Raw genomic sequence first — 14,001 nt, 5'->3', positions numbered from 1 at the left:
GGGAGTTCAGAAAAGAGATAAGCTATAGATTACATTTAGCACAAGAGGCCTGATTTTACAAAGAGAGTAGGTTAAACCTTAACTGACACACAAGCCACTATGTGCACAGTCTTCAAGGCCCTTAGGGAAGGCCCTGAGCCTGGGGCTCCCACACTCCTCCAAGGGAAGTTGTGAGGAAAAGATTAGATAGGCAACAGGCAGAAAGCCCAGACTGAGAGAAGATTCAGGACACCTCTCATTCACTAGGTCTAGCTAAACCAGTTCAACTTGGTTCCCCAGTAAGTGGGTAGTGGATCTTGGCAAGAGTAGCAATTTGGGGCCAAAAATTTGAAAGAGAATGAAGGCAAAGTTTAGTTGTAATTTCTTGTCTCTAAGTTTGCCTTGTTTGTAAGTAAGAAGCCAGAAATAAAATAGTTTTGGAATAGTGTTTCTTGAGTCAGTATCAGCAAAGAGAATATGAAACTTAGTGGGTAATGCCTCAATTAGAATGAGCAGTGGGCAGCCCCTGGGGATAGAAATTCCCCCGCAGAGGAGAAAAACCACATCACAGAGGAATATACTTAGTAAAATTTATTTTTAAAAAAAGAAGAAAAACAATAATTTAGGCCCTTGGCAAAATAATGAATCTTGTCAATATAAATGTTTCTTAGAAAACATATGCAAAGATAATATAACATGTATCAATAAATCAATATCAAATTCACAGCAAAAATAATAATGATTCTATAACAATGATGAGTGAGGATATTCCTGGCCCTTATACAGAAGTATTTCTGGGAGGTGTTTTGATTCCTCTTCTCTTTAGTACAGTTATGCCCTATATTTTAAGAAAGCCTGATACACACAAATCTAAATTTACAAAGTCAATCAATTAAAGGATATTTATTTGCATCATAAAATAATTCTTTACAAAAAAAAATCACTGGTAGGATTTCTGTCAAGGATCCTTCAGATTGCAAAATTTTCTAATACATTGCGAATATGATTAACCAAATATGTGAGTCCCCAACTTTTTTTTCTAGTAATGGTTCTGCTGCATTAAGTGAGGTATAACTGAAATGTGGACTTTAGACCTGACTGGGGAGAATATGTTCTATTATGAGGAAATGGTAGGGGCACAGGTTCTCTCAACTTTTGTTTCTCTCATTCTGAGGTCTTACTTTTCTTGTCTCTGCTGCTTTCTGGAAAACCCCTCAGGGAAAAAAGGGAGGAAGTCATTCGGCAAGTGGCAGGGAGGATGGAGGTGGCAAACTATTGAATTAGGGAGTCACTTCAGCAGAACAGAGCCAGAGTTGAATCTAGGATTCAGAGTGTATAATGTGGATATAGGCTGGGGGAAAGCAGGAGCAATTCTGAACCCTTGGTGTGGTGTTTTTGAGGCCCCTCTCCCAGTAGGAGCATCTGACTTCCCGAGGGGCAACAGTGCCCAGCCCAGCTGTCCCCAGACAGGCCCCATCCTCAGGAGAATGGACGCAGGCCTATTTGTCACACTCCTCCTGGCTCCCTTCAGGACAGTGGTAGTGCAGCTCACAGAACTCCTGGATCCGGCTACAGGCCTCCAGCATCATCACCTCAGGGACTGTGATTACCACGCGGAAGAAATTCGGGTACTCAAAGCACTGCAAAAATAAGAGCCTGTTATCTTTAGAGCAACTGCATCTGATGCCAGACCATCTGGAAAGTGGCCAGCGTCCTAATCAGCAAGCAGCAGTAACACCATTTAATCAAGGTATCGATACCTTCTGTTCCCATCACCGAGGGGCCAAGTCAGTAACTGAGGCACGTTGATTCCTCATACCTAGAATATTAGGCCACAATTTTTCTTCCAGGTATGAGTGGGATAATAATGGGAGAGAAACAAATTTTAAATAGAAGCCAGGAGATGTATCCATTTGCATCTAGTCAAATGAGACCACCCTTTGTTGGGGGGAAGCGGGGAGAGCAAAGATAAAAGGCAGCCCAGGGAGAGTCCTGGGCTGTGGAAACTGTTGAGAATGTCCCGAGACACAAGCACCCACCGTTGCTGGGAGGCAGTGGACGGATTGCTCAGCAACTAACTGCTCTGTGAACTCCACGTCATTCTCAAATTCTGGGAAATGTTCCATCTCAATTTCAACCTATACCAGTAACAGAAGAAGGGAGAGGCTAACTTATCAGGAGGGAAAACAGGCGAACAGCCTGTCAGAAATGAAGGCAGGGACTGCTGTAAGAGATATCTTGGAACTCTACTACCAAAAACTAAGACTCAGTTCTAGCTCGTTTCAGCTCATGGAATTTTTCACAGGAAAGAGAGTATATGTTTATATTAATATTTTAATATATTGAAGAGTTCTTTCCTGGATGCTGATAACGGGAAGCTGAAACAGAATGCCAATGTTTCTCAAAGAGGCATTATTAGCATTATGAGCCAGATGATTCTTTATTGCATGAGACTGTCCCACCCATTGAAATATACTTAGCATCCCTTGCCCCCCAAAATACCAAAGCACCTCCCCTCCTCCCGGTCATTCTGAAAACAAGCAAGCAAAATCTTATACATTCTCCCAACCCCCTAGGAAACCAGATAACCATATCACTCCCAGTTGAGAACTATAATGATGTGGAAAACCTTTTATCTGTGTCTTATATCTTCCTTGATCTACACACAGAATGATTCTGTGTACTCAGGAATTAAGTCCTTTCAAGAGCTTTTTGAACACTGATGTTGAGTTACATCAGTGAGACAATGCCTAAATTGACCACCTGAGGAGCCTGGTTGGTAGTCTCCATGCATGGGAGCTCCTGGAATTGCTCAGTGCACAACCTGTGGGACCACCTGTAGCAGCCCTGCTGACTGGCTTCCCTTTGCCTCACAACACGCACAGGTCTCCTCTCTGCCACCCACTTACTTACCATCAGGTACATGGCCCCAGAAGAGCGGACCGGCCGGAGTCCAGGGATGGCAGCCAATGTCGTGTAGCAAAGATCAGCATTGGACTACAAGAGTAGGCAGAGAGAAATTGAGGATCAAAATTTAGGGGATGAAAAACCAAGTCATTAAAAGTAGATTGGCCCCTTATGACCAGGAACCTAAATTGGCTCTGCTGGCATAAAGAGTCAACAAGAAAAAAAAAGATGCTTGGCAAGAGCTGAGTGAATCACCAAAGGTGAGAGAAATGCACGGATAGCATTTATTCTGCTGCCACCTCCTGGACAGACATGGAAGCCCTACAGTAGAATACTGCTCCAGAAATGAGAACCGACTCCAATTCCCCTGCTAGCATTCCCTGCGCCCTGGCGCTGAGGGCCACGGGCTCCCTTACCTTGAGGAAGCTTAGAGTGTTGTGGTAGAACTGTTGAGGCGTGCGGCGCAGGATGCTTTTCAGAGCTCCCTGGACAATAGTGCAGGGCCCCAGGATCCGCTGACTCAGCTTCACCAGCCCATCCCGGATCTGAAAGCCCCGCAGGGATCACATTTAACTTTTCTTAAGAATCTCGGCTTCAGGGATCCGTGTTCTGACCATCCTTTCTGTCAGGTTTATAATCCCTAGGGAAGGGATGGAACCTAGCGGCATTCCGAGCTCAGACCACCTGAGTATGCAGCCATCACTGCTGTTCACCTGTGGTGTGACTCTGTGCAAATTATACCACTTCTCTGTGCCTCATTGTTCTCAACTTTAAAATGGAGGTGCCTCTATTTTATTAATTAATTTATTTATTAAAATATTATTAAATTTTATTAAATTAATACAATTTATTAATAATTATAAATATTAATACAAATAGTGGCTTTGTAAGGTTGTTGTAAGGATTAAATAAAAATAGTGTATATAAACTATAGGCACAAGCCCTCAAACAATATTAGTAATACTGTTTCCTTTTGTGTGGTCTTAAAATGGGAGGCAGACACAGGAAACTGAGTTTGGGAGAGGAACAGCAGTTATCCTTATCCAGCAGCTTTCCAGGCACCTGAACTACAGGACCAAGGAGAAGGAAGGCATCCTAGGTCCTCACTACTGAGCATGCAAAGTAAATACGGGTGCTAAAGAAGGCATCCTATTTCACTACGTTGCTCTCACCTCGTTGCCAAAAATGTCTCTTCGATCATGGATAAGGATCCAGCCCAACCTCCAGCCCGGAACCAGCCAGCGCTTGGCCAGCCCTCCGCAAGACAGGATGGGAACGTGGGTGCTGAGGGTGGCCAGAGGCTCGTATTTGCCATCCGAAAACACCTGAGGAGAAGAGGTGCTCACTATGGCTGTCTTCTTGCCCACTTTCCTCCCGGTCCCAGGCCTTCCCGCCCACGGACTTGTGGGCTCATCCCGATTCTGAAGCACAAATGGGATTCCAAGAGTCTTCAAAGGGGACTGGCCTGGATTAAAGGAGGCCTAAAATGAGGAAGCTGACCCTAGCCCAATACCACATACAGCCCCATGAAACCAGCTCTATGGAATCAACGGCAGTTGGAGATACAGATTTAGAAATAAAATATGAGCCCACAATCCTTTATCTGAAACTTTTGGACCCAGATATGTTGCAGAATACAGAACTGTTAGGATTTTTGACAGGTTATATGGCATAGATACAATATAATATGTAACACTCCAGAATGATCTGCGGCAGCACCACTAATCGACCAAAGTAATATTCTTCCACTTCCCTTACACTCTTAACAAATATAGAGATCTACAAGTAAGATGAATAAAATCTATAGATATCTTATCAGCTCAAATCAGATTTTGCCAACAAATGAATTCCAAAAATCTCTGAGTTTCCATACCTTTTTGGATTTCAGAAAAATGGCTAAGAGGTCATGGATTTGTACTCAGAAAGAGTGCAAGGAAACTAATTTGCTACACTGAAATGACAAGGAGTTGCTTCTGGTTATTCCAGTTGCCACATCTAAAGGCCCCCATAAAATAATTTGGGATTGAGATTATTGTATGTGATACACCTTGCAATGGACTCACCATGTCTCCATAGATCTCATCAGCTAAGATGGGGACACACTGCCTTGCAGCCACTGAAAATAAAAGAAACATGCTGAAGTCATTTTTCATGTCGATTGCCTTAGCACTTAATATTCACCCAGTCATACTGTACTTTGCATTTGTGTTTGTGTACTTTGTCTTCCTCTTTTAGAACTGTAACTTTTTCTGATACACTTCCAGGGTACAAAGCCTCATTTTGCCTTTTAATTGACTAAATATTTCAAACCCTCTCTTCCACACAATGTAAAAGTTAGAGAGCCAAGTATTTCTTGTGTTTCACCTTCTTGTAGGTAAGTCCTACCACTGCTTTGGCACACTGTGTACTAGAGACCCCAGAAGAGATAATCTACCTCCATCCTAGGCTTGGAACAAGGTGAAGGACTCTTTTTTTTCTTATTCCAGAATTCTGGCAGAGGATCACCTCCCCATCTCCTGCTCTGTGAAGTCTGTTGGACTTACCCGCCAGAATCTTCTGAAGATGGCTTTTACTGAACACTGACCCACAGGGGTTTGATGGATTATTGACAATGAGACAAGCTGTCTTTTCATCAATCAGAGATTCCAGTTGTTTCAGATCAATTTCCCAAGATTTCTCTGGCTGGGAGGAAGAAAGAGTGAGACTCAGATGAATCCGAAGAATTCAGGGGTGATACTCACTTAACCCAAGGGTATAATGCAAACAATAAAATGTGTGTAACCTTAACCACCCACCTCCAGACCTTTCCTTGCTAAAGGTACTAATCTTATACTTTTAGGACTAGTAATTGAGCACTTGAGTCTAAAATTAAAAAGTCATTTACTGGCCCCACCCCAATCAAGATGGCAGAATGAGACACTTCAGGGCTCCATCCCCTCACAGATGCTTTGAATAACCAGCAAGAACTGGCAGAAACATCTTTCTCAGGGCTCCAGTAAACAGTTAAAGGACTGCAGTAATAGGGCATGTGCCAAATCAGGGAAAAGGCCACCTAAAAGCTGTAGGATCTCATGGTGCCTTCCCCCACCCCTCACCAGCATGGAGCCAGTCTGCACTCCCAGAGCAGATCCCTGGCCCTGGTTCAGAGGGAGCACGGTGGCCCTCATGCCAGCATGGATGTCTGGCCCCATCTGTGTGGTGGTGGCTGGAGGGACTCTTCATCCCAGAACTTGCCCTGTGTGTAGAAGGCAGTCAAGTCATGCTGCCCAGGGCAAGAGATTGCTGGCTGTAGCACATACAGTGTAGTTCCCCAACACAATGAGGAAATTGTTTCCTAAGGAAGAGAGGACATTTGTGTCTGAGTAAGTGGAGAAATTCCTAGGGCCACACACACATGCCCCAGAAAAGATGCATATGCAGAAAGGATCAGGGAGGCCCTACGCTTTGTATGGAGCTATTCTCATAACCCACTGTATGGGTGAGCTCTGAAGGAGAGCTCTTGCACAGGTCAATCTGAAAAGACTGGGAATGGTATTTTCTTTCTTTCTTTTTTTCTTCTCTTTTTTTGTTAACTCCTGGCATTCAAGGAAAACTGAGTCAAAGCACTAGCTGGATACAGGCTTAAGGAATGGATGCCACAGAGTATAAATTTCCATGATAACACATTAAAATATCAAAATGTCCAGGTTTCAACAAAAGGTTACAAAACATACAAAGAAATAGGATGCGATGGCTCAGGCAAAGGAGAACATTAAAGCATTAGAAATCATCAATGAGGGGGCCAGACCTGGAACCTACCAGACAAAGACTTTTTAAAAACGTTTCTAAATATGCTCAAAGAACTAAAGGAAAACATGGACAAAGAACTAAAGGAAATCAAGAAAACCATAGATGAACACAGAGAGAATATCAATAGAGAGATGGAAATTATGAAAAGGAACCAAAGAGAACTGAAGACCAAGTAACAGAAATTAAAAATTCCTTAGAGGAGTTCAACTGCAGATTGGAGCTAGCAAAAGAAAAAATCAGTGAACTTGAATATAAGACAATTGAAATCATTCAGTCTGAGGAGAAGAAAGAAGAAAGAATTAAGAAAAGTAAACAGAGCCTGAGGAACCTGTGGGACACCATCAAACATACCAATATACACATTGTGGGGGCCCCAGAAGGAGAAGAAAGAGAGAAAAGGAAGAAAGAAATATTGGCTGAAAATTTCCCAAATGTAATGAAAGATGTGAATATACACACCAAAGACACTCAAAAAAGCTCCAAACAAAATAAACCCAAATAGACTCATGCCACAGTATATTACAATCAGATTGCTGAATACCAAAGTTAAAGAGAGAATTCTGAAAGCTGCATGAGAGAAGCAATGTGTCATGTACAAGGGAGTCTTGATGAGATTAAATGCTGATTTCTCATTGATACCATGGAGGCAAGAAGGCAGTGGGATCACATATTTAAGAGCAGAACACATAGGTTGCAAGCAAAAAATTGCCACCCAAGAATTCTATATCCAGAAAAACTGTCTTTCAAAAATGAAAGCGACATTAAGACTTTCCCAGTTAAAAAAAAGCTGAGGGAGTTTGTCACCACTACACTACATGCCCTATGGGAGATGCTAAAGAAAGTTCTGCAGGTGGAAAGGAAAGAAAAATAGGCAATAGTTTGAAGCCATGTGAAGAAATTAAAGATCTCCAGTGAGGGTAATGGCATGGGTAAATATAAATAACAGTAATATTGCATTTTTGGTTTGTAACACCTCTTTCTACTTTCTACAGGATATAAAAGACAAATACATAAAATGTAATGATAAACCGGTGGTTTTGGACTCATACTGTATAACATGTAATATTTGACAAGAACTACATAACGGTGGGGGGATAGAGGGGTTTAGGAACATAGTTGGTGTATGCTATTGAAGTTAGGTTGGTATCAAAGCAAACTAGATTGTTATAGATTTAGGATGATAAATTTAAGGCTCCTGGTAACTACAAAGAAAATATCAAAGAATATTCAAGTGCATAGAGACAGAAATTAGAGTACAGGTTGCCAGGGGCTGGGGGCAGGGGAAATGGGCAGTGGCATAATGGGTGTAGGGTTTCTGTTTGGGGGGATGGGAAAGTTTCAGTAATGAACGATGATGAGGGCACCACAATATTGTGAATGTGATTAATCCCACTGAATGGTGTGCTTGGGAGTAGTTGAGATGGGAAAGTTTATGTTGTATATATGTTATCACAATTTAAAAAAAGAAGGAAGGAAGGAAGGAAGGAAGGGAGAAAGAGCAACTGAAGAGACAATAACAATTAAATGCAATACATGATCCTGGATGGAATCTATCAGGGGAGGAAAAACCACTCATAGGGACATTATTGGGACATATGAAAAAATTGGAATATAAACAGTAAACTTTATATCAATGATAAATTGCTTTGACATGATAACTGTACTTAAGGTGGTTACATAACTGAATATCCTTGTTCTTAGGAAACGTACATGGCAGAATTAAGTGTTCAAGGATCTTGATGTATGCAACCTACACTCAAGTGTTCAGAAAATGAATTGATAGCTAGCCAGAAATGTGGCAAATAGTTAAAATTGGGGAATCTGGGGATCTGTGTGTGGGGAAGGCTATCTTGGAGTTCTCTATATGGGATTTATATTATTTCTGTAACCGTCCTGTAAATTTGAATGTATTTCAAAATAAAAAGTTCACACATGAAAAGGTCATTTACCAACAAATTGTAGAGTTTGACCTCAATTCCCATAGATTCAGCCAAAGTCCTGTAGAGAGAGAAACCGGGTCTGGGAACTAGGATGTTTTGCCCTGGGTTTGCCAACACAGCTAAACAAAGCTCAATAGCTTGACTGCAGCCACTTGTCAGAATGACATCCTGTGGAGAACAGAAGAGGTTAATTTTATTAGAGGTTCTGACAGCAACAAGAGAAAAGAGCTTGTCAGATGGGTGAGTGGAAGGCAATAATAAACTTACTTTTACAGGTCTAAGTAAAGTAGCATGGACCGCAGTTAACAAAACCAAAAGAAATGAACATTTCATATATGTCCATACCTATATGTTGATGAAATGTTGTGTTGTTTTTTTTTTTTAAATAAACAAATCACTTAAAAAAGAGTGGGTTGGCTACAACTTAGCAGACTTCCATGGTGACCTTGGACTTTTTCACCTAGTTATTTATTTACTTTTGGCCAGAAATTTGCTACCTGGCTCTTCTCTGAAATAGAGACAAAGGTCACCTCTTATGTTAGCAAATACCAGCCCCACAGAGTGGTCAACAGAGGGAAGGGTGACATTTAATCTTAAATTTGGCTCTGCCATCTATTCAGTATGCCACAGTACTTCACTCTTCCCATCTGAGTGACAGAGTGAGGGAAGAGACAAATGAAAATAGTAATAATAAAATAGATCCTATTGGAAGATTAAAAAAATTCAATTATTTAGAGTGTATGGACTGTTTATCAATTTTTTTTTTGCAAGAATCAATTAGAGGGTGATCTCTGGGCACTCTGAGCTTCCTTGAGATATACACCATGTAAGTTGTATTCAACATTTATCGTATTGTAATGACATTAAGTACATATAGTCATTAGTGACCTCCACTATGTAAGTTATCAAATTGCTAAAAGGAAATTATCCCCAGATTTTTTCCCCCTCAAGCCTTTACTCCTTGTGGACTGGAAACAAGGAAAAGAATGGTTTGCCCTAAATTGTTTCAGAGCTGGTATCATATGTAAAGCTCACCTTAGCTTCCAAGGGTGCCTCGGGACAGTGGTGATAAGAAGCAACCTCCTCTCGACTGGATAGGTAGCCTGGAAGGAAAAAGTGAGGTGTGGGAGGAGGAAACAAGAGATTGTCATCCCTCAACTGACACAGAAGTCCTAGAGAGCCAACCTGGGCTCCAGGCTAGCTTCTGCCCCTACTCAGACCACATACCTTACTGTTTAGCACTTAGCCTCTGCAGAGAAGGGAGAAAACTTTATATTTTATATTTAACAATTTTGTGATAAGCAATAACATAAAAGAGCCCCCCAAATTATCAAAAACCCTGCACCAACCTCACTACTGTGATTATGCTTTCTTCTCTGGAAAATAAAGGGTTTAGATTATTCCTAAATCCCTTCCAGATAGCATTCTTTGATTCTCTACTTTTTGAAGGTTATAATTAATGTGTTGAACACATTTGGTCTATTTTAAGTTTTTACATTATATAATATAGCTATACGTATTTTGTACAATTTTTTCTTTTAGGTTATTTTTAGGTACATATTTCCAAATGTTAATTTATAAGCCTAAAGTGTGGGTAGCTTCATGCCAATTATATCCCTGAAAAGATTGCAAATATATTTCTGAAAAGACTGTCTTCAATTAGCAAGGCCAGAGGCAATATTTCATAAATTTTGTCAATTTTTTAGGTATGGAAGGATCTCTGAAAGTTATATAAATTAGCCCTTCCTTAATTACTAATGAGGAAGAACATTTTCCTGGATGTGTGTTTATCACCTGTATTTCCTTTGGCCATTTATCAAATTGGGACTTAGTTTTGAATTTCCAGATTGAGTCAATTCCCTGATACTTTGAATATGAATGTGATTAAACTTTTGCTCTGAATTTTGTTTTAATTTTTATCATATGAAACTAAAAAATTTAAATAATCCACCTAAAAGTCAGGTCCCTGATATCTCTTTGAAGTGTTTTAAAAATTCCACTTTGGTATGAAAATGGGTTTTTATTCTGCATTAAGAATATATTTCTATGTGCATACACACAGAGAAAAAAATGTGCAACACTGAATCAAGGTTAAGAACAACTTAAGTTCAGGGAGGAAATTTTTAATAGATGGGGAGAATTCAATCTAAATAGGAATAATTTCTTTCTGCAAAAATCAACCTTCTGTCTTTCAACAGAAAAACCGATTTTTTGTTGTTCTTGTTTTTTGTTGGCGTTGTTGTTTACCTCTTTAATCTTAAACAGTAACAACTGCATTTCAATGCAATCAAGACCATAATTGAAATAGACCTTTAATATAGAAAGTAGGAGAAATAAAGTAAAGGAGCTATTTATATAGGGCAAGAAGTGAATTATTTTAGGACCTAAAGGACTCAGTAAACAAGCAACTCCAGCCAGACCCAAGGCCTTCCTACTGGAATTAGTACCGACAGGGTAGGAGCATTATTTGAGAAATAAGTATGTGATAGGGAGCCTCCCGGTGAAGTGAGGTGCCAACTGGCCAAAGGAAGCCAGGAGAGAAGTTGGACCTTTATGGCTTATGTTTAAGCATCTTGAGAGCTTTTCCCCCCCAAATCTAAATGGTCATTTCATCTTAGCTTTTCCCTAGGAACTCAGATGCCTCAGGAAAGCAAGGAGAATTGCTAGAAATTTAGTATTATTAGAAGAGCACTAAAGATCTGGAGCCCCCAGGTATACTATCTCGGGAGGAGCTTACCAATGGATGGGGCATAGCCGTTATACTTCCCCGAGTCCAGGGCATCTTTCATTGCTTGGGTAACTTCAGGGTCTGTAGGCAGGTTTCCAAACACCGTTGGGTCCCCTTTTAATGAGAGAAAAAAGGAGCCACTGAGAGATTACCTTCCATGTCCAGTGCTCAGATTCACCCTCCACTCCCATGTTCAACCAGTCCACGGGGGTTGGAGTAGGGGGGATAATGACTGTCCGCAGTTAAGTGACCCCAACTCACCAATTGACAGAGCAATCATGGTTTTGTTTGGATTTGGCTTCACCGTCATGCTGTCCACAATGGCTCGGATGGGATTGAAAGTTTTGTTGGACATGTCCGAGGGCTTCACGGACCATCTGGCCTTCCTGCCTTTCATTTTTCCAGGCACAGAGCTTCTCCCACCGATGTTGACATGTACATCCAGAACTGAAGGGAGGTTGCCATTGCCATTCCTCTGGATCATGTAAGAGTCCATTGCCTCAAAGCCTGGGGGAAAAGGGGATCCCTGGGAAACTGAGAACAGAGTGCCAATCTCGGGGGCTACCTTTGGGTACAAACATTGACTAAATGACTCCTTCTTCCCAAACTCTTTTCTCTATTTGACTCTTTTCTCACAGTAGCTTTATAATGAATAAGACTTTTTATTTATGAGATGGAAAATAAAGCTAAAACCGATTCTACAATGTTAGCGGAGACCATTCCTTCAACATTCATCTACTGTGAGTGAGATTTACTATGTGCTACTTTAATCCTCATGCTCTAAGTGAAACCGAGGAAAAATGGCATGAAAAGTGTTAAGTAATCAAAGCATTGTTCCCTTCTTCCCCTGCAGAGCCTTTAGGAGAGAGCCTCCCTAAAGCTTCAGGAGACTGTCTTGACTTCTGCAAAGAAGAACCAGAAAGAACCAGCCCACATTGTTAGAAATGTAGGGTTAATGTTCTTGTTAGTATACATAAAGCCCTATCTCATAAGGATCTTACTAGGTGGAAAAAGAAGTCAATACATCATGAAGAAAAGAGCCAACATCTAACTACCACCACCACATCAGCTGAGGCTCGAGATTTTACCTTGAGAAGCAGCTTCCGAGGAGCTGAGCCTGAGAGCTCACTTAGTCCTTCTTTGACAAGTTACAGTGACAATGAACTCAGATGCAAATTCTATCTCCTAAAATAGTCTCCACAAATGGGCGTTGGGCCTGAAACCTTTATGCTATTGGTTGGGGGTGAGAGCTAAGCAGCCAGCCTTCCCCTGGTCATCTTTCCTCCCCGCCACATTTTTTTGCTGCTTCTTTCACCTAACCCCATTTTCCCCAGATCAGGAGAAGTCTGTTCTTACTTCAAACATCAGTGTTAACTCTCTCTGGGCATTTTTGAGATGTTAGAGAAAGCTGGCAGAGGGCCACTATGATTATATTGGTAAATTTTATTGTTTTTTTTTTTTTTTAGTTACAAAACAAAATAAACTATTAAAATTTGAAAGTACAGAAATATATAAAATAAAAAGTGAGAGCCTTCTCTTCACCCCTTCCATCTGTAGACTTCATTTTCACTCCCAGGAATAAGCAATATTAATGGTTTGGCTTTTTCATTCCATTCACCAACACAGACTGTAGGTGGATAGAGAGATAGACCGATTGATCGAGTGATCAGTCAACAGATAGATATAGGCAGACAGACGGTTTTATAGATTTTTAAAACACAGCTGAGTTTATGCTCTACAATTTGTTCAGCAACCTGCCTTGTTTGTTTGTTTGTTTGTTTGTTTTTACCCTCATGTATCTTGGACATCTTTCCTTGTCAGTCCACAAAAATCTACGCCAGTTGGAACAAATTTGGTAGTTGATGTAAATGAAGGCTGACTCAACAAATATCTTAAAAGTACAAGGTCTCCAAGGCAACAGACTCCTGTGCAATTTTATCCTTATACTCCTCCATTCACCTGCTATGGAATTATTGGAAAAGTAAGATGTTGGGAGGGATCTAAACAAAACAGCAACTTTTCTAAGCCAGGCAGAGTCCACAGCAGGGCCCATGAAAAATGCCTCCCACTCACAGGTTAAGAGAAAGCTCAGTGACCCCATGGCTTAGACCCTATCTGCTTATTGGGAGACAAAGCGTTGTTAGTTCTTTCTTCTCCATCCACTTGTAAGTGATTTGTGTGCCAGTAGGGTTGCATAACCTTTTATTTCTCTGGCCCTTCCCTCTCTTAGTGCTTTGAAGAATGTATCTAATGCATTCTCTCCCCTACTTCAGTGAGGCAGGCGTTCATCACCACATTTCACCAATGGAGAAACAGAGGCACCAGACAATGGATGCTGTTAGCCAGGGCAAAGAGAGTTTAAATTCTGGAGCCTTGAGCCCTGAGCAAGAAAACCAGGGTTGCTCTGCTTCAAAGGGCAAATCCTTAGCCCTATCTCTAAAATATCCAAAGATGCAGAAAAAAGAAAAAGGCTGAAGTTAGATCTGGTATTTAGCACCACATGGCAAAAGTCAAATGGCTTGCTTGTTTTACTAAATGCAACTGAACAGGACTGAGCTTGGTGTCATTGCCAACAAAGCAAGACCATGGTATTGCTTCCAAAACATGGAGATTTGGACCAGAGAAGACCATTCTTTCCTAAATGCTTTTACTACCTCC

General features: G+C 41.0%; 1 protein-coding gene across 2 annotated transcripts; it reads right to left on the bottom strand.

Moving 5' to 3' along the window:
* Positions 1-1,149: 1,149 nt before the first annotated feature.
* TAT (tyrosine aminotransferase) lies at positions 1,150-12,514 on the bottom strand. 2 transcript variants are annotated; one of them, XM_037816450.1, is made up of 12 exons: positions 12,432-12,514; positions 11,605-11,850; positions 11,353-11,457; positions 9,651-9,718; positions 8,625-8,783; positions 5,430-5,568; positions 4,950-5,002; positions 4,059-4,211; positions 3,303-3,431; positions 2,893-2,976; positions 2,019-2,117; positions 1,479-1,619 (listed from the first exon to the last, which is right to left on the bottom strand). In XM_037816450.1, the coding sequence occupies exons 2-12, from the start codon at positions 11,837-11,839 to the stop codon at positions 1,479-1,481; spliced, it is 1,365 nt and encodes a 454-aa protein (XP_037672378.1). In that variant the 5' UTR covers positions 11,840-11,850; positions 12,432-12,514. The 2 variants fall into 2 exon arrangements, with proteins under 2 accessions (XP_037672379.1, XP_037672378.1); XM_037816451.1 differs by lacking the exon at positions 12,432-12,514 and having other exon boundaries at positions 1,150-1,619; positions 11,605-11,839.
* Positions 12,515-14,001: the final 1,487 nt, after the last annotated feature.

This window comes from Choloepus didactylus, chromosome 22 (genome assembly GCF_015220235.1).
Source record: "Choloepus didactylus isolate mChoDid1 chromosome 22, mChoDid1.pri, whole genome shotgun sequence".
In the NCBI taxonomy this organism is placed as follows: Eukaryota; Metazoa; Chordata; class Mammalia; order Pilosa; family Megalonychidae; genus Choloepus; species Choloepus didactylus.
The sequence above is the reverse complement of the archived record's forward strand: the minus strand, read 5'-3'. Positions and strand labels throughout refer to the sequence as shown.

Excerpts from the sequence above, each read along its gene's own strand:
- TAT (XM_037816450.1), bottom strand. The coding sequence starts at position 11,839 with ATGGACTCTTACATGATCCAGAGGAATGGCAATGGCAACCTCCCTTCA. Across the intron at positions 11,458-11,604 it reads CATGATTGCTCTGTCAATTG|GGGACCCAACGGTGTTTGGA; the intron begins GTGAGTTGGGGT and ends TCTCATTAAAAG. Across the intron at positions 1,620-2,018 it reads TCCACTGCCTCCCAGCAACG|TGCTTTGAGTACCCGAATTT; the intron begins GTGGGTGCTTGT and ends TTATTTTTGCAG.